Source organism: Temnothorax longispinosus, chromosome 6 (genome assembly GCF_030848805.1).
Source record: "Temnothorax longispinosus isolate EJ_2023e chromosome 6, Tlon_JGU_v1, whole genome shotgun sequence".
Classification (NCBI taxonomy): Eukaryota; Metazoa; Arthropoda; class Insecta; order Hymenoptera; family Formicidae; genus Temnothorax; species Temnothorax longispinosus.
Window position 1 is genome coordinate 8304303 of NC_092363.1, and position 20621 is coordinate 8324923.

The 20621-nt window shown below is 33.0% G+C and overlaps 2 protein-coding genes across 5 annotated transcripts; one reads left to right on the forward strand and one right to left on the reverse strand.

The window, feature by feature from the left end:
- Window positions 1-120: 120 nt before the first annotated feature.
- Window positions 121-20208, reverse strand: Grd (GABA-gated ion channel). Of its 2 annotated transcripts, none has more exons than XM_071782158.1 (9): window positions 19864-20208; window positions 12423-12568; window positions 10930-11086; window positions 10376-10596; window positions 4199-4281; window positions 3627-3767; window positions 2451-2603; window positions 1440-1699; window positions 121-1109 (listed from the first exon to the last, which is right to left on the reverse strand). In XM_071782158.1, exons 2-9 carry the CDS (start codon window positions 12473-12475, stop codon window positions 684-686), a joined length of 1494 nt encoding a protein of 497 aa, XP_071638259.1. In that variant the 5' UTR covers window positions 12476-12568; window positions 19864-20208; the 3' UTR covers window positions 121-683. The 2 variants fall into 2 exon arrangements, with proteins under 2 accessions (XP_071638259.1, XP_071638258.1); XM_071782157.1 differs by having other exon boundaries at window positions 10894-11086; window positions 19864-20206.
- On the forward strand, window positions 3629-18558 carry LOC139815324 (uncharacterized). Of its 3 annotated transcripts, XM_071782170.1 has the most exons (9): window positions 3629-3769; window positions 4090-4275; window positions 14454-14696; window positions 14846-14930; window positions 15015-15231; window positions 15450-15676; window positions 15944-16052; window positions 16622-16847; window positions 17101-18558. In XM_071782170.1, the coding sequence occupies exons 5-9, from the start codon at window positions 15088-15090 to the stop codon at window positions 17388-17390; spliced, it is 996 nt and encodes a 331-aa protein (XP_071638271.1). In that variant the 5' UTR covers window positions 3629-3769; window positions 4090-4275; window positions 14454-14696; window positions 14846-14930; window positions 15015-15087; the 3' UTR covers window positions 17391-18558. The 3 variants fall into 3 exon arrangements, with proteins under 3 accessions (XP_071638271.1, XP_071638272.1, XP_071638273.1); XM_071782171.1 differs by lacking the exon at window positions 14846-14930; XM_071782172.1 differs by lacking the exon at window positions 14846-14930 and having other exon boundaries at window positions 14454-14684.
- Window positions 20209-20621: the final 413 nt, after the last annotated feature.

The following is a 20621-nucleotide window of genomic DNA, read 5'->3' on the forward strand; positions in this document are numbered from 1 at the left end:
ATTTCTAATTCAATTTAATTTAGATGCTCTATCATCTACTGCAACTATAAAAAATTTATTTTTAGTAACAATATAATTTTATACGAAAAGAGATCATCTAACTATAAATAACAGAGAGACTTACTTTTACTACTTTGACAATTTTATTTGCGTTAATTTTTTTAGGCAGGACGAGGAATTAGGTTTAGAAAATAAGTAAATAAAGTTGTATTCTACATATTAGGATAACATTCTTTCCGCTCAATTTTTAGGTGCATTTGCTTTGCTTATTTGTTAGGTATATTTAGCCAAGTTTAGCTCTTGTGGCCTGTATATTTTATGCTGGTACGTATCTCTTCATCAGTCATTTTCTCCATGAGTATGACACGTTCATTTTTTACCACGTTATTATCAACAAATACTTACACCGCGTTTACTCGAAACCCTTCACTTTCATTCTCTCAAATTTTAATATTTTTTTGATAAAATCTTATCACTTAAAATAATCTGCATTGTTGTGTGAGATAAAAGTTTATAAATTTATAATTTTATATGCGAATATATGTATATTGACGCATATAAAAATAAAGATTTGTCCTTGTTCAGTATTAGAGCTAGGAAAATTGCGCGGTTGACTTTTTTAGCTGGCAAATCATTTTAAATAATCTTCACAATATCTCGCTTGTTTGAGGCAGGAGGTCCTATCACGCGGTGTTGGAGTTGTAATAGTGGATCCGTTCGCTACGCGAGAGATACGCGTACCAATAGAAAAGATTGATGGTCAGGAAAAACAGGGGAAACATTACACGACTGACGCGGTCAATCTTCGATACCGAGTTGTATCTGGGAGTTCGCCGACGTCGTCTTCTGGACGCGGACGACGTTGCTCGCTTGGATGACGGCGGCTGCGGCTGTGGCTGTGGCTGTGGCGGCGGCGGCATTTGTCGCGGCGCGGGCGGTGGACTGCAGGTCATACAAGATATTTGCCAGTGCCCAGGCACCGCTGGATCCCTATCGGGAATCGAGATCGCTGACAATGGTATCACTTCGATCATACTGTCGCCATTTATCGCCAAGTTGCGATTGCCACGTTCTCGTGTAGTAGAACTCGCGGAACTCTTCCGACGGGCCTAAAACAATATTTATGGAATGTTATGGAAGTTGAAACTTGGAACCATTATTCTCTCTCATTCCCTGCGTTGGAACTAAACATTTCAAGTTATACCATGATATTACTTGGAAATGAAAGGAAGAATGTTCTAAATCTGCTAGAACGTTATTTTCTTGTATTTTTTCAATTTATATTTAGATTTTATTGATTCAATATTCATGCCTCTGCCTCTCTCTCTCTTTCTCTCTTTCAGCATTTATATTTGTTCTTGAAAAAAATAGGAAGAAATGAATAAATTTCTCGCTTCTTTTTAATCCAAGAGCCTATATATATGATACAATATATTTACCGGTTGATTTTTTATTAGTCTTCTAGTTACATCTTCCTCTTCGTTTGAACTTTCAGTATCGCTTAGATCAGAAATAAAGTAACACTCTCCCGATCCATACTTGGTGAAATAATGCACCACTGCAAATTGTATTATAGTAGCGAAGATGAACGCGAACGAGAGAAAGACGAAGAAATCCAGAGCAGTGGGATAAGGAACTTTAGGCAGGTCGGTTCTCGCTTCGAGTCCTAAGAATGTCATTGTTAATACAGTAGTTATGCCTGAAACAAGATGTAACGTGACAATCGAACTGTGCAATTATAAATTCTAGAACAGTAAGCTTATCTTGAATTTTAGTGAATAATAGGGAAATACAATAATTACAGTTGTTTATTTAATTTCAATTATTACATCCGGATATTCAATTTGCAAAAGTCCTTCATTATTATTATTTTTTTATTATTTGTTGTTTTATTTGGAAATTCTTTGTCGTATTTCGATAACATTTTCGATAACAAATATAACATGATAAATAGCTATTATAAATATAGAGTAAAATGGCACTTGATAAGAAATTTGAATTCTGCAACAATAAAGAGATTATTATATATAATATAAGTTTTGAAAATTTTCAGACCAGTCAATGTTTATTACAATGTCTGATTAATGATATAAATTTAAAAAAAAGACACATTACTCGCTTGATTTTCGTTACAAGAAAAGTTATAAGTTTAAGAAAGCCAAAGAAATTATATTAGCACATTTGCGTTGTTGTGGTGTTGAGAAAGCGTTGCATATGTTAAATTATGCGGCTTGTGCATTTTCACGCTTGCGGTTTAGCATAGATCCCTTTTGATGCATTTTGCTCGCACTGCATTATATTCTCTTACACACGTTTACCGTACACATATCTGTTGTAAAAGTATGATAAAATCCATGTTTAAGGTAGATCGTATGGTAGATTATAACACACACGGTGGAGGTTTCAAAGAACACTTAAATTATTAATAGCAATGGAATAGCTGCTCTTACCTAGCGACACTCGGTCGGCGGTAGCTTCTCTGTTTAACCAAAATGAGACCCAAGACAAGACGACCAGCAGGACGCAAGGACCGTATACCTGTATTAGGAAGTTACCCATGTGCCTTTGTAAATGGAAGTACACCAAGAGCATCGAGTATTCCGCTGAAATATATTTGACATATATTTATAAGCTAAGAATAACGTGCTTTTAACGTCGCTATATATATATATATATATATATATACTTTTACCAAATTAAAAGAAATTTAGATGATTCCAAGTGATTACGTCAAGAGATTTAAATACAAGACACGCAAAAGTGGCTTAGACAAGTTTAATTTGTAGTTGTATCATTGCATGCTTAATAAATCAACAAATATAACGCTGATTAACTACATATTTCTGTAGAGTACAATATTTTAAAAACATTTGTATCTTTGTCTATCGAAGGATGGATTGCCATTGCAGTTCCGCACTCTTCCTATTCATCGATTATTTGCACAAACTTCATGATATTTTATTACTAGAATAAAATGTAATTTTTATCGCGACGAAGCATCATGTCGGAAAGCAATTGTTGCTATAATGTTGTTGTTTAAAATTATTATAAGAATATCTTTCTGGGTCGATGTGACTTGACGATTTTAAGCAGATTTCCTCGATAAGTTCTTCCACAATCAACTCAAGAGGCAGCCGCGGCGTTTGCCGTTTACTAATCGATAATACAATAATTCGATCAATTAAAATTTGCCGACAAATTTATGTAGTACCCAATCTTCTGCGCTGCTCGCCTACACGAACGGACAACGAAAGCTTAAGGAGAGAAAGAGAGAGGTAATATAGTCGCCTTTTAGAGAAGGCTGCAATTAGTCGTCATTTCTATGCGACTTTCGACGCTACTTTTACCCTTCCTTGACCGAATTTTCTGTAGAGTTCCCAATTTTCGCGTTAAGTTACTTTAATTCATTCGCTCATCATTTGCTGCTTACTAACTGTAAGTTGTATACGTATATGTATATTAAAGTTGGATTTTTATCGACGTCTTAGCACTATATTTACTTCTCTGATTCTCAATTGCCATTTTCTGCTTCTTTGTACTAAATGTACTAAATTCACAGCGCTAGAAGAAATATTGATAAGCCGTATATTCTTGATCTCGTTTGCAGGCGGTCTCATTGCACTTACCATGCGAGAAACCCGGTGCGGTCGAATGATTTGCAGTGGGATTGGCGACCAGATCAAATTGTGACAGCTTCATATCCTCTGCTATAGCGACTTGCCTTGCGCTGTTCCACTTGTAGATTACATCGCGTGTCGTGTAGCCGACTGTAAGTGGATTAATTTCGCATTGCCAAAAAGATCGTCGTATCGTCTCAAATGGTAGCTGACAATCGAAAATTGCACGCTTGGCTTTTGCTGCTTCATTATTTAAAATTTAAATATACGATTTTATTTAAAAATAAAAGAAATAAGTAAGAAAATATATAATAAATTCGATGTCTATTGATAAATGTAATTAAACCTAATTTTCATGCATAAGTACGCTAAACGTCGCATAATTTTTTACGATATTAAAAATTACACAAGAAACGAATAAGTCTGCATGATCCCCGTTATTTTATTGATCCTCGAAATCTTTCTATCGCAGATTGCTGATACAATCCGAATGTCGCTGAAGGAAGGAAGCAGAAGCGAAAAGAAGAGGAACGATAAAATATCTTTGAGAGTCGCGGAACAAATAAATTTACTAAACTCACAGCTGCCGAATTGCAGCGGACATCTTTGTGTATCCATTGGAAAATCTTCGAGATTCATCGGACATCCTGCTTTAATCGTAAGTCTGAAACGACATAAACAATTTAACACAAATTTTGGAATGCTATAATCTCGATACGTATAACGTATAACAGACTATAAAAAAACATCTGCAACTGATTTTCGATTAAATTTGTTGTCGTTATACAAAATTCTATTAAAATTAAGTAAAATTAAAATTGTAATCACTTATAATTCGAAAGTCATATATTAAGAACAAGTTTAATTTAAACATTCTGTATATTAAATGAAAATAGTTGTTTACTACAGAAATCTTGTCATTCATTTTACGCAATATTTCAATTTTCAATCAGTTTGAACAAAATTTCAATAATATTATGTATTATACTTTGCTTGTGGTCAAATGCAAATGCAAAACGCATGAGAGATTAGTATCGTAAATTGTTTTGAGTTTCATTGAATTATCACCCTGCGTTTTAATTTCGGTAAAGTTAAGATCAAAAGATAAAACGATCTATGGATTCATCACTTTGGTACTTCAACAACTCGCTTTATCGTTAAATTTACAGCAGGTATGCGTTTATTTTTATACCTATATACACATCTCATATCGTGAGAGCGCACGACAGCTCAACTTCCGTTATATCTCGTAATTTTTTAAGGATTAAAGTTTTATTTTTATTGTTTGTTATATATTTAGTAAAAAATTCTATAATATTTGCATGCGTTTAACATAATAATATGGAAAAATTGCGAGAGTTTAAGAATATAGATCATGAATAAAATGAACCAAGCACAGAAAAAGATAATAAATAATGATCGATTAATAGGAGTATGGAAAAAAAGACAAGAATTCCCCTTTACTGGAGTTTCGGATTTAGGCTTTTTTTTAAGTCACAGATTGAATATTTCTCTTACGTATCTCGACATTCTCGACGGCACGAAAGGTGTTGCGAGATTGACCGCGTTTTGCTGAAGATAGACCTCGGGCAATTTGCCTCGAATGATTTCCGGGTACCGTGTCAGTATATAGGGACTGCTTTTTAATCCCGGTAAAATCAAATTCAGCAACAGACTTGCTAAAGAAAAGATTCCCGATTATTGAGGTACTAATCTGAACTTTATTCCGAATAAAGCGCGAACAAATGTTGTTGTGGCTGTATATTTAATCGAGTTTGATTTAAATTATTTACATATATTGATATTCAGCTTCTGTTGAGTTTTGTTTTCTGTAATTCCACTTTTTGAAAAAGGCACGTTATTAATTTATTTTTTATCGAAGAATTGAGGCCTTTTTGCGCGATGTTGATTGGTTCTCTCGCTTGGCTTCGTACTGCGAGAGTAAGTAACTCATAAATGACAGATTATTATATTATAGATTGATTTTGGTTATCTTGATGCGTGTATGCGTGAATAAGTAAATATAATAGTCGAGAATAAATGGCGCGCGCTTTATAGTGTCTGGTCTAGTGTCTACCTTAAATATTGAGTGATTGTTGACTTTTTATTACATTAGATATTATAGATGATCAGAAGTTTCTGAATTTATTTGAAATATTGATAATAATTTTAAGATAGTCTTTTGATGTGTAGAATTTACAGTTTCGTTAAGATTAATACAATTTACTCTGTCGAATTACTTTGCATCGTGATATTTGTTATAAAAGAATTGTAATTTTAGAAGTACATTATAATCTTAAAATATGTAAGTATTTGTTATAATCAAAGAGAATTAATTAACTTTCTGCACATTATGGATGGTTAAATATATTTTGAAAGTTTGAAATGATACATTTTGTACAAGACACAACGAGAGGTTTAAAGTTGTGTTCTAAACTTACGTAGGACACGCATTATACAGATGACTGTTCTAATGAGACTCATAATTCTACGTTACAATAAACATTCTCTTCTCTCTCTCTCTCTCTCTCTCTCTCTCTCTCTCTCTCTTTCTTTCTTTCTTTCTTTCTCTCTCTCTCATTTCCTTGACAATATCGGTGAGAAGAAGCAAAAGTTTTATTCCTTTATAATGACAAGTTTTCTCTGCCTCATGAATAATGACGATTACGGTCGAAGGAGCGTGAGATAAAACCAAGTCGAATGGGATGAGATTAAAAGAATGAAGAAAGACTAACTTTTTTCACGGATACGCGAGAAAAGAATTAACCGAGCGGTAAACTTAAACGCGGCCCTAAAATAAATAATTCAGGATAATTTTAAAGATAGCAATGGCGCGACGACAAGTTCTCGATTCTTTTGGTAAATTAAAAAAAATTTTTTAAAAAGGTAGATAAAAAAAAGAAGCGTTGTGAAGGAAAAATCAAAGCATAGAATGGAAAGCAATAGTAAGTATAGTAGAAGATCCATATACAATGGTAAATGATCGCAGGATAAATCAGATTGTAATAACATTTAGTTGCAATTTCAATAAAGCACAATATAGTAAGAGCGAATGTCTTTTGAGACATTTATTCTTGAAGAAATTAATAAAATAAACGGATTAAAATTTATATTAGTATACATTTTTATTTAAGCATAAACTATCGTAAAAAACTAACAATATTGTCAGAAATTTCGTTGCTTATCGCTTGAATGCTCTTGAAGATATGAGTTAGACTTACAATTTCTCGGGTAAACATTCGAATGACAAAAGTTAATCCGAAAAGTTGATCCGAATAGACGTTGTTCAAGTCAAAGGAAAAAGAAAAGCAAAAGTCACTCTCGAAAAGTTTCTCGCCATTCAAGCAAGAATTACAGAAGAGAAGTGCGGCTTCTCAGTTGTGCACTATTATACGTGTATATGTGTATATTGAACGATATCTTTTTATCTCACAACAAGTTACAACCGCGTTTTGAACGATAGTTTCTGGATTAGCAATTAACCGATGTTTACGAGATATAGTCGCATCTTTACAGAATGCAAAGACAAGTTTAGTTATTTTTTCACAAATGTTCTTGAGTTCTCAATTTATCGCTATACGAGTATATATATATATATATATATATATATATATATATATATATATATATATATATATTAACAATTTTTGTAAAGGCTTTACGTCTTTCGTTTGCCATTTCAGAGATATAGACGAAATTTCGGCGTATTTCAAAGGAAGGATCTATCGATCGATAGGGAAAGTAAAAGAGAAACAGAGAGGGGGAGAGAGAGAGCATTTGCACGGTACAGTGTACACTTCATGCTTGACATACTCTCGCGAAATTGAATCTCTCTCTCTCTCTCTCTCTCTCTCTCTCTCTCTCACATTCTCCCTCTCTTGAAAATGCAACGGGATACTGCAACTCGTACTTCCGATCATACATGCATTGCGGCCCGTCTTCGATGCATTTCTTGATACGATCCAAAAGCTCTTTTTAGACTAGATCATCTCTACTTCCCTTTCTCTCTCCTCTATTTATTTCGTCAGTTATTAGTAATATGCATTTATTTGCTTGTTTTCGAATTTTTGAATTATGATAATGTTGGTTCGTTGAGAATGTAAATAAAAAAAATGGGTTGCTGCCACAGTAATCCCGCACAAGACTCGCTCGAAAGTCTATTGTATTAAATAACAATAAAAAGTTTATATTATTGTTCAAAATATAAAAAAAATGAGTATTGACGGATATACAATTCTTGATCAGTCTGATAATACGTAACGTTGCATATTAATCGCGAGATTCTATAAAACAACTAGGTGTTTGCAGTGGCATTAATTTAAATGCAAATATCACAATAGTACTTGACCGCGGCGTTCGTAGTTACAGGTGCAGAACTTGTATTTATGATGCAGTCTTGATTTTTCATTGCTATAACATGCGATTTGGTTAATTCTAGGTTTTAACCGCAAGTCAGAATAAGAATTAATTCCTTTTTCAACATACATAATATCTAGTACTTTATGCGATAAAAAATTGCGAAATAAAAATCGGTAAAACTATGACAATTGGTTCAATTTAGTCAAGTTACAGCCAATTATTAACATTTAAATGTATCATCGGTATGCTATTTGGAATTGATATTTGAGAGAGAGAGAGAGAGAGAGAGAGAGAGAGAGAGAGAGAGAGAAATCAAATAATTCTTTTTCCTAAATCTAAAAATCTATAAATATAAATTTATAAAAATTAAATTTATAAACTTTATCATCTTTTCTGTTTTACTACCTGCTAATAATTCCATTTACTATTTATTATTATAATTTTTTATTTTATAAACATAAAACAACACTAAATTATTATATTAATAAAAGAATTGTTATATTTGTAAATTTACAATAGTTTTATTTTTCAATAAGATACTAACTTTGGGAACTAATGTTATCATCTATAGAACACGAATCAAGATTGAGATAATACATAATAAAATAATTTTTTTCTCTTTATGTAGTGCAAATAATTTCGTGTTTAAACGTCAGACTTGATAGATCAGCAGCAAATTATGCGAAGCTGTTAATATTACATGTATTATTATAATAATATCGATAATATATTATAGATATAATGTATATCTCCAAATATGATTTGTTTTTTGTAACTTGATCAGAATTTATCCATTAGATTTCGAAAATACCGAAATCAGTATACCGAAACCCTATTCTCCCTGGTTTAAATAAATCTCGATGGTCGATAAAAGGCAGCGACTAATAAAGTATCGAGTAAATAACACCACGGACGTGATCACAACATTTTCCAGTCCAAATGGGTATGGGTTCAGTCGGTCAGAGAAAAATATATATGAGACCTCGTTTTTCAAAGAAACTGCATTTTTTAAGATGAGACAGCAATATAAACTGCTGTATAAAATCTGCCCTTTTTTCGACTTGTCAAGTTTTCACAGTTTTCATGTAATTATCACGATAGATAGCTGGTATTCTTATTATACACTTCACTCGATTGTTATTTAAAAATTTTTTTGGCTGTTACAAATTGTGATTAGCAAACTTAACGCTAAACGAATAGTCAAGTATATAGTTTTCTCATTAAAATTATTTATTTTTCCAATTGTGAAAAGAAGCAAGATATAATGGTAGCAAAATCAATAATTTTATCTTATTAATTTATAACGTAAAAATATGGAATAGTAAGGGGCTAAATGGAAGAGCGCTTATAGATTTTTCACTCTCTTCCTTCAAGTTACATATCATACAGGCTACTTTGTTTTTGTTATTGATATAAATCAAATACAAGTACAAAAGGAGTACTGAAGCGATACAACCATCTCCTTATTGTTAATCTGTTCCCTTTCTCTTGACCTAGTCTTCCGGATCTATTGTGTACGGCAGAATTAACCCTTGAGTTCGAGATACCTCAGACCTTGCATATGTCACGTTGCCGAGAAAAGATTTGCAGATATTTGGTGTCGAGCGAATACTGACATACTTGCTTAAAATTCTATCTTACGTGCACGATCTCTATTTCTCTTTGTTAAAAAATAGAGATTTTGCATTACTAACAGATATGTTAGCGAATAGAAATCAAAAGAAATATCAAGTCAAGTTGATTTTTTATTTTTAAATTGATTTGCAATATCTAAACTGTTAATCTCCCTTAATTTTACACAATTTTCAAAACCATATAGTTAAAATTTATCCGTAAGTTGACAGAGTACAATTGTAATATGTTCGATTACATGACTTTTCGAAAGAGAAAAAATCTTTATAAGCGATTAGCAATAATAAGAGATAAAATTCAGATAAAGTTCCGATCTTCTCTGATCATAAATCTCAGACATTTTTGCAATAGACATCATTACGCTTTTCACGATTTTCTTAAAAGAATATTTTTATGGAAATATAGAGGTAACATATATGAGACGACAGAAAGACTAAACATTTCGCATAATTATATGTACTTCAACCCAAAATAAATTTAACATGATAGAGCACTGAAGGTACGACAAGCTTTTTTTGTATTGATACTGTTAATGTATCTTGATTACTGCGGCGTAATGAACAGACGTTAAATAATATTCGAATGTTATAAATAATAATATAGAGATTCTTCCTTTTATTTTCCTCTTACTTTATACCAAGATTATAAGAAGTTTATTATTTTTGACACCTTGTAGTTATAACTTCTTAAAAGACAAAATTTATAAGATCTTTCATGGATTATGCATGTTTTTAATCTACGGAATCGAGATATTCATTGAAACATACCTGGAACTGTAAAGTACTCTGCCATTCTGATAAAGTCTGACGAATTTATTCGGGCTGGTGATCGTATGCAGGTAACTATGCTTGCCATTGTAGAAATACGTGTCGGGCTTCCAGATCCGTGCCAACATAGAAATACTCAGAGCGAGCGTCTCCTTACCACCCTGAAATGCTAAACGTCTGTCGACCCACGATTGTCGAAAGTAACAATCCATTGAGTACGTCTGCAGGAAATTTCAAATTTTGATTATAAACCATATCATCATTCATATATAGTCTATACATTTTAATAAATATGTACAAATCTACAATCGAGAACTTGACACGTTAATTAAAATTAGTTTTTCGAGTTTTTTCTATGTCGTTTAATGCTAAGGTGTTATTTTTATAATACATTATTTATTATATGCCAAGTCCTGAATTATTTGAAATCGATTCCCTATATTATATACTCGTATACACAATTTAGGCAGATTCAAATTTTGTGATTGCCTGCGAGATAAACGAAAAATATGACTGACCATATCCATCTCAGAGATGGGACCCATGCTGCGTACCATAATATCGACCTCGACAGTGGCCGGGGGCCCGCCAAAGTCTGGTCTAATGCTATTGTCGTAACCGCGAAGTAGATTATCCAATAGGTCACTAATGTTACCGTGGTTGTTGCTTTGCGTCCGCTGTCTGACGGAAGTTCTTGCACCCGCGGCCACTCTAAAACAAGTGTCGTAATTTTACCAGCTAGCCGAGTAAATCGCGGCTTGATAAGATTAATTTTATTAATCGGAAGAAACACTCACTTTGTAACACGAAAATTCTACAGCGCGATGAAATACATTTATATGTTCTTAGGCATTTAAAAAATAAATATTAATATTTTACGTCGTTCAGGTTAATATTTTAATTAATAATGATGAAAAAGCCGGCGTTTAACACACAAAAGATTCGAAGTGTACGCAAAGAGTTAAATTATATTACGTGACACGTGACAAGCAAATTGATTGATTTGCATTAATAACGTGCTAAAATTTAGCGGTTTCCGAGGGTGTGCAACTAGTCGGAATATCTTGCCTTTTTTAAATAACATGTTCCATATCTCATGCATATTCCAGTTTAGTTCTTTAGCTTGCGTTACCGATTCACCCTGCATACATATACGCGTACACAATACGTATGATAAATATGGAGTAAACCATGCTTAACTTTTGCTTACTCGGCCACAGAATCTTGAAATCTTGGTGAACATATCTCGATCCATATACCTAATACATACAACTGTACGCGTATACCAGCTAGTGCAATTAAAACGGTCAAAAGTCATTCGGGAGAAAGCTAAATAAAGCTGGAATCATATATAATATTTACCGTATTTAAAAAACGTTAAAGCCGCATTTGCTTATCATGTGGTTCAATTTTCTAAATTTAAATTAAATTGTTTAGATTTATATTCCCAAAGAAATTGCACTATTTGTAGCGTTAATTAATTAATTAATAATAGAACTTTTAATTCAACTTTTCGCTTTAAAGTATTTGATTTGAAATTTAAAGAAATATTACAATTTTTAAGGAATTGTTTCCAACAATTCCATTGTAAGTACTTATTTCCAACAAAACGTAATTTTATATTAATTTTTATTGTTAATATACCTGCAGTTAATTGAAGTATTAATCTCATTGTAAGATTGACTGACAATGAGCAACATTATGGAGAAAAGATATCCGCAATGAATTTACATTAATTGTATTCCTTGATATAGCCGTTTAAATATAAAAGTGGCCTTTGTTTAATGTTTAATGTATGCATGTAAGAAAGAAGACTTTCAATTATACGAATGAGTTATTCAAGAGACAATATAAGTAAGTGTGCTCTTGGATTTATTTGTCCTTTGTAAAGAAGACTGCATCGTTACACATAAACGAATACATAATTATTTACTTTATAAATCGTTTAACGAATTGCCGCCGAATTAAATAAATTTCGCATATAACTGACATCATTGAAATGCATAGGATAAAATATAACACAGAGTTTCTTGTAGATCGAACTTACAAAAAGATAGAAGTAATGAGATTGGCAAAGACAAGCAGGATTCTTGGCTTCATGATGTTAGCTTCGTGAGGTCGGAGTCTCACTTTCTTCGTGTAAGAATTCGTTCGTCAGTTCGATTTAACAACAGGACCATTTGATATTTCGCACTATAGTAAACATCAATATAACATTAATAAGAATTAAGAAACAAAATCCTGCAACACGTATTATTATATAGCTTTTTTAATGAAATTTTGTATAAGCTTATATAAAAAAAATGAGATTAGAATATATTGGTAACGCAGTTACTAAAAGGTACAATTAAATTTAATAGAAATATGGTATACATATACACGGAAATATCGAGAGCTAGAAGATTTGGTTACCAATCCTATAAATAATACATTATAGGTGATGGCATCCGAGCACATAACGAACGTTTCTTTTTTTTAGCGGTAAACGAGATGGAAAATAACGGTGTGTATTTCGAGGTTTAATAACGCTATTGAATTTTACGTTACATTCGTATGAACCGTGGATCTGTCTGCTCGATAAATGCGTATATTGGACCGTTAAGTTATTGTTCGTTTCTGTACGTGATGCCTTAATTTGGGACAAATATTACTATTGCGCGAAAAATAGCTTCAGAAATTTATGTGGCAAGCTGTAATGGTGAAAATGTGGAACTATTTGTGCATAATGAATAGAACGAGAATATAAAAATTCTCGTTTAAATTTAATTTAAAAACATCTAGTTTTTCATTTCTGATGTACTTGTTCATCTTGCCATTGTGACATTTTTCTCTTTGATCGATCGATGTTTCGAAACAGCACAACACAAATGTCGCGAAGAACTAGCTCTTTAATCTCCTCGACGTCTTTTAGACTTTGCCTTTTTGACTTTTGCGTTGCTCGATTTTCGGTGACGATGTGCGATAACGCGTAGTAAATAGATAGATATCGAATCGGTAAATCGATAAATCGGTAAATCTTGACGTTTATGCGTATAACATTCGCTGTGCTTGTGCGACACATACCTATCCTTCATTCATTCCCTCGAAAATAGTTTGAAGCGAAAGACGTTTGAAAGCGAACGAACCGCACCGTATGCAAACAGCTATTTGTACACATGTAAATACGAGATACGCTTTGAAAAGTGGGTGCCATTCGCGACGTGATGATTGCTGGGATGGCTTGATTATCAGCAACGTTTGTGTATACGTAAATCGAAAGCAGGGATTTTAATTCCTTTAATTTAAATTTTAATTAAATCAACGCGTCTTGCGAAAACGGTCACTCGTGTAAATAATTTCCTAAATTATGGTACATGGTTGCTTTCTAAACATGTTTAAATAAAAGTGTGACGAAATGTTAGAGAGCTTTCGACAAAGATGACGCGTTTGGTACCTTTACATGGTTTTTTAAGAGATACTGCCAAAAGTAAATTAATTTTTTTAAATCTTTGAAATATTTTAAAATGTCTCGTTCTTACAATCTTACAGTCGAAGAACAAGAATCTGTTCAGGCAAAATATTTTTATTATATTACGAATATTAAATATGTTTCGGTAAGTCATGTGCACACAACATATCCTTGTCAATGGCACAGAATAGATAAGTCACACAGTGCTTAACAAACACACGTACGCGTAGAAAGCGCGCGAAGACGTACGTGTAGCAGGCATTCCTTAAAGTTTAATTTGTAATTTGAGTCCATGGTACCGCGAAAATTCCTGACACTGACGTATGCCCCGATAGCACTTCGTGTTACAAAGCTGTAGGTTGGGATGACACAACGTCAATTTTCCATGCTACAAATGCGGTAAAATGTACCTATATCGATTGTCGCGCGCATGTTTCTAGCATCATATTATCAATATATAAGTATAGAAATCATTCTGGGGAATTTGTTTAATTTTCAAGTTACATAAAAAATATATCAATTTTAATAAATCTCAAATTCCAAATTATAATGAATACGCGCGCATGTCTTAATCACGACTCATTGAATTTCAATTTTCAATGTATGCATAATGTATATACCCCACTGCAGACATTTGCGTTCTGATGAAAAGAAAAAATAAGCATCGTCAAACAGACGAAGAATATCATTCGGAGACAACGAACATCTCGGCGACAACTTCGACACAAATGACGGCATGCCTCTGATGCCTCAACGAAATTCGTGGTGCTCTTAAGGACGACCCGCATTTACTACGGGTTTGGTTTATCAGAACAATTTGTCACATTGAGAAAAGCGATTGGATGTCTTTTGGCTCGTCAGGTAATTTGTCAGGTAATATGCGTGTAGGTGTGGCATATCAATCTCGAAATTTAGAGTAGCATCAAAAATTCGATCAAAAATTCGATTCTGCAATTCGCAAAATGGACATGAAATGATTTATCGTAAATTATTATATATATATATATTTTTTTTGAATGTAGATGTCATGTCATAACTGGAAAAAGCCAAAGATACAAAAATACACAATAATTATTGTAGTCAAAAACTTGCCAACACCATTTGCTGGTAATTGTTTAGTATTCGGTACTAAATGTACCCCCGTACTATTTATTCCTTATGTGGTGAGATAACTTGAAATTTAATCGATAGAGAAATTCAAAAGGATTAGGAATAGTCAAGCAGCAGTTGTGTGTGAGTGAATTGTGAATTGCGAAATTATAAAATGGTTCGACCGTCGAATCCGCGACTCATGGCTCGCGTGCTAGATGCAGTGGCAAATCTTAGCGACACTAGAGGTTCATCAGCTCGCGAAGTTCTCAGTTTTATCCGGCACAGCAACGTATCGTCCAAAAATTTGACGCTGCAGGTGAGTATAACATTAACTTTAATTAAAAGGTTCATAGTCTTATTGAAATTTTATTGTGTTTTCCGTTTCTGCAATCTGTTATAAACATCTTATAAATAGCTATTATAAATTATAAATAATTTTTTTGGAATAGAAGAGAGAAGGATAACTTTTATTATGACCAATAATGAAATTTTAAGTAATTTAAATGTTTGTATGACATACTCGGTGCATCGCAGGTACATCGAGCTTTAAAGCATGCAGTAAATGCTGGACTTTTACGGCATCGGAGTGGTCGTTATAAAACACTGGCTACTTTAAATCCTAATTCTGTCTCTAACCCACCTGTTAGTAAGGAACCGGCTACAAACAATCAGAAAAGTGAAGAGAAAAAATCAAAACCGGATGTGCAAGCACCTATCAGCGACGTGGAATCTTCCCGTCGAACACAAGGGCAAGAGCGCAAGTACGCCGTAATATTTCTATTATACGGACAAATGTATTTGTGGCCTTTTTCAATTGTGTTGTACGTGTAAATTTTATAAATGAGATCTATCGAGATGTATTATAAATGATTGACGTTTACAATCTCTAATGGATTAATAATGATAGACTGCCATCTATCATTATTAAGAAATCTAACATGGTTTTAAAATGCTGAATTTGAAGAGAAAGACGAAAAAATTGAAATGGATTACCGATTACTTATTCTGTTTAATATCTACGAATATAGGAAAAGAACTACGTCACGGCGACGAAATAGTAAACATCGTAGTAGTAAAGGAAGAAGGAAGTCCCGACGATCGCCATATAGACGACCCGATGCCGCTCAGAATCGAAAGGTGCGTCGCAATTAGAGTTATCGGGCGCTACTAAAATAGTTTCGACTGCTTTAACAATAATATTTAATTTTATATAATATACATTTAATATATTTGTGTTTTATTCTGTTACCTTCGTTCTTATATCTCTTAAGAATCACAAGATATTTGTAAAGAGATTCCATCAGTAGTATAAATGCTAGGGTATCGTATTATCCTTACATCTTGAGGTAAAGGAACTTGGGGTGAGTTGTAATAAGAGTCTATTGCGCGACATAATACGTACGAGACTTTAGTAGCTAATGCGAAGAGACGGCAGAATTAAACGTAATTTAACGTAAAGTTTCCAATATTTTCCGCAAAATATAAAAATAAAGAGACTATAAATTGTAAAAAATGTACATTGTAATTTGTAATAAAATAAATGATATTGTATATTATTTTGTAATATATTAAAAAAGTATCGAAAATAATTGTGTTACAATTCGAATCTTTTCTCACACTTTTCTCACATCGCGAATAAAGGTTATTGATATTTAATTAGATAAAACGTACAAAATACAATTTTTATGTTCATATGGTGATGATAGCGACGACAGCGAAAGCGCACATACGAGGACGAGGAGTTCGAGGATCCGGATCAATCAATTCGAAGATCCGGACAGTACATTTTGCATGGAAGGGACGATTCGCCCGTACCATTCAACCGTCGAACGAAACGTTCAAGAGTATCCAAGCGAGAGCTCGAGTCCGACTTTTCTGATGAAAGCGATTGCGATAGTGACTGTGACGTGAGCCGGAAGCATATGTCCCGGGGTAATTTTAACCATATTTGAAAAAAATAAGAAAATTTTAATTAAGAATCATGCACTCTATGAGAAAGACTCATGCCTCTACATAATCTCTAAATATTAAATTCTAAAGTTTCCAAAATATACATAGTATCACATTTGCATGACAAAAGCAGTAATCAATGTCACTAATGTATATTTGCTTTCTATTTTTTTCACGTAATCATATACAGTAAGAGTAATATATATTATTGTAATTATATCGATCTATATTTTAGCAAATAAATCATTGTGTCGAGAACGCAAAGTACCGAAACGCAAAGAGGCGCGCGCAAAATCGAGGGGTAGATCAGTGCCTCGAGCTCCAAGTCCGCAGCTGTTGCAACGAACGATGCAAGCGCGACAGCATCCGACCGAGGAGATCGAGAACGACAGGCAGCAATGTGACGAGGATCACGGATCCATGGAATGCAACGTGGCTCATCAAGAAGCACACAAAGACGTTGAAAGAGTTCGCGAGCCGAACGACAGCAACAGCGGGAGCACCCTGGAGAACTCGAGAGACTGATCACATTCTTTTATTTGTATTATCCCACTCTGCATTTGTCAATGTACAATCTTCTACTTTTTGGTGGTTATATATCTGTCTATTTTTTGTTTTCTACTTTTTTCTGTACCGAAATGTCTACTGTTTCGAGAGATAAATTTGTAAACGTTTTAAGGCCCGGGTAACTTATAAAATAAATATGCATGTGTGATGGATGATGTTGTGTATTTTATACAGAATATCCCATTTTTATTAGATATGTTATTTTCTTGAAAGAGCATTTAAACGCGATGACGTTTACTTTCAACATTTGCAAGCTGCAATATTATTACTTCATATATAGGTACTTGAACATTATAGCTTTACTCAGAGCATTTTTTGGCAAAGAAATTAATTTACTAAAAAATATTTTTCAAGAAACATTTATTTTACAAGAAAAAATGATTGACAAATTTATCAAATCGGCCACAGAAATCTACAAATCGTTTGTGATAAACAAATAAATAAATGCAACATTTCAGAAAGTTTTTATGGTACAAATGCGCTTCTTCTCATGATTTGCTGTCCAAGACGCATTGGCATCGGTATGATTTATGAAGTTCTCCAACACGAAATATAGTATGTATGTATAGACAAACTGTCTCCGTGTATTCTGAAGCGAAGCTCGTTTGTGATGCCTCTTCGGCATATCATCGGCGCTTTCGTTCTCGTCATTGGCGTTGGGAGCCGATAAATGTATGACGGGCAAATACCAGGAAGTACTCCAGGAACAAAGTGCGGAAGCTTTTGCTGAGGCGGGATACTATCGGGAGCGTCACTTTTTACGGGATTTTTCTCACCACGTTTGAGCGAAGCCTCGAACCGGCGCGCGGCGCATTTTTCAACGTGACTAAAGCTTTCTGATGTTTATCGGTTTAGCCAATGGCGTTTTATCTTTGCTAGCAAAGTTTTCCGCGGCGGGCACGACAGTTTGCTTCCCATATTCGTTTGACTCTCTGTACGGGACGTTGTCTAAGTTTGCTCGAATCGGATTTTTATTTGCCTGCAAAGTTTTCTAGAAAGCATTACTTTACTTTACCAGCATATTTATTTTTCGATTGTACACCGAGTAATATCAAAACAAGCCATTGTTTGATTTGACGCATTTGTATGCAACGTGTAGTTGTACAGTTAACAATTATACATATACTGAACTATTATATGTGTATAGAAAAAAATTAAGTACAAATTATATTATATTTTTACAGAAAGAAATTAATTTATAAAAATTGTAGTACAAGCAATCGTTCCAATTTTAGATTTACAAATTTGCCAAATGCATGTATCATATGTACTCTTTTATATCAAATATGATTCTTGATATGTATTTACATCTCATGCCATTTTTCAATCATTTTTTGAGACTTCTGCCTTATGAATATTTCAGATATAAAGGATTTTGATTTTTTTTCTATATTAAACACTCCTAGTTCACATTCTACCTCGCTTATCAAATAAATTTCATTAAAATACGCTTCAACGTGTCGAGTTCACAAATGCGCACGCTTCCGTTATTTGCTTGAGTGACGGCTAAAAGTGAAATGAGTGGATTATAGCGTAATGAATAATTAATAGGAGAGGATAATATGTAATGAAGATATACGTCTATATTAGAAAGACAGAATATTATATTATAAATGAAAATCATTTCTATGAAATTTCAACAATATTTTTGGATATTTATTGTTGATCTGTACAATTTTTTCACACAACAGATAAGTTAAAGAACGTTCTCGAAATCTTCTGATGAGAAAGGTCCGCAAAGTTAATCTCAAAATCTATTGCACACGTATTGACGAGGTAACTTGCGTAGAATATTATATATTATATAAATTGTTATTGTAAATGACATTTTTATTAATTTTTTATTACAAAACAATATAAACTGTAATAATTTTAAACACTCTTTATTTTATTCAATTAAAACAAATTATTTATTAAATAAGTTTGGAATTTTTAATAATGCTTTAGTAATAACAGCTCGTGATCAAAAAGTTGTAGAATATAAAAATTTATTTTTTTTAACAGCATAGACATTATATATATATATATATATATATATATATATATATATATATATATATATATATATATATGTAGTTACATTCACGAAATTGATCAATGTTTTAAAGGCTTTATTAAATTCTTAATATGTATAATTAAAAAAAAACAAAATTAAAGGAGAGAGAGAGAGAGAGAGAGAGAGAGAGAGAGAGAGAGAGAGAGAGAGAAGGAGAGAGAACATGTTTGTAAATTTCGAAATAATGTTTTGAAATGTTTAAAATACTTGATAAATTTTGCAATTATTGTAAATATTCAGTTGAACAGATATCTTCAACGTTTTCAAATAAAACTGCACAAATTAAAACGTAGATATTACTTTAAGTATACTTAGAATACATCGAAATTCTATTAAGATTTAGATAAGTTAATCTCAAATCTTTAAACAACTTACCAAACGCACGTGTTTGAGACGTTGGCATTTTGAAAATTTTGCAACATGAGGTCACGATGATAGCGAAAGTGCCCTCGACATTCTCGCAACTACTCACAAATGCGTTAGATAAAATTATTTCTAGATAATATTTTTATCTTGATCCTCATCACACAAGGATATGATAAAAGGTTCCGACGCATGGATCTTGATCGCCTAGGGTACCTAAAGATCGCGAGAAGCACGTGGCGAAGCCACAACGCGCACTGACTGCTCCAAACGGGACAGCTGACGAAGGGTAGAAACGCCGCGCTTTCCGCCCTCCGCTGTCAATCCCCACCAGCTTGCGCCCCTTTCTCTATCTTCATGTTTTCGATCGTTATATTTTACAACTTAATAAATGGTAGTGGATAAAGTATTTATATTAAAATACTGATATATACGGAGCAAAATCCTAATACATAATATTATAAATTGATTACGCTTGCTGTATATTTCATCCATAATAAATTAAATTTTATGTGTATGTATATTTTATTCTATAAAAATTAAATTTTTAAGACGTCGTTTTCGGTTGATCTGAAATTAATTATTGTATTTCTTTCAACTGTAAAGAAATGCAGTAAAAATGTTGAATGATATATGATCTCTGATATGACTCTGCTACAGAATTCTCTCTTAAGTAATCAATCAATTGTAAGCACTTGACCACATTTTTGCGGACGAGTGCAGAATGACAGAACTCATTTTACGACATCACATTTCATCGCGACACAGAA

Coding starts and splice junctions, on each gene's coding strand:
- Grd (XM_071782157.1), bottom strand. CDS start 12,475: ATGAAGCCAAGAATCCTGCTTGTCTTTGCCAATCTCATTACTTCTATC. Junction 2,604..3,626: donor CGCACCGGGTTTCTCGCATG/GTAAGTGCAATG, acceptor AATATATTTCAG/CGGAATACTCGATGCTCTTG. Junction 1,700..2,450: donor CGCCGACCGAGTGTCGCTAG/GTAAGAGCAGCT, acceptor ATCTTGTTTCAG/GCATAACTACTGTATTAACA.
- LOC139815324 (XM_071782170.1), top strand. CDS start 15,088: ATGGTTCGACCGTCGAATCCGCGACTCATGGCTCGCGTGCTAGATGCA. Junction 16,053..16,621: donor ATGCCGCTCAGAATCGAAAG/GTGCGTCGCAAT, acceptor TGGTGATGATAG/CGACGACAGCGAAAGCGCAC. Junction 16,848..17,100: donor CCGGAAGCATATGTCCCGGG/GTAATTTTAACC, acceptor TCTATATTTTAG/CAAATAAATCATTGTGTCGA.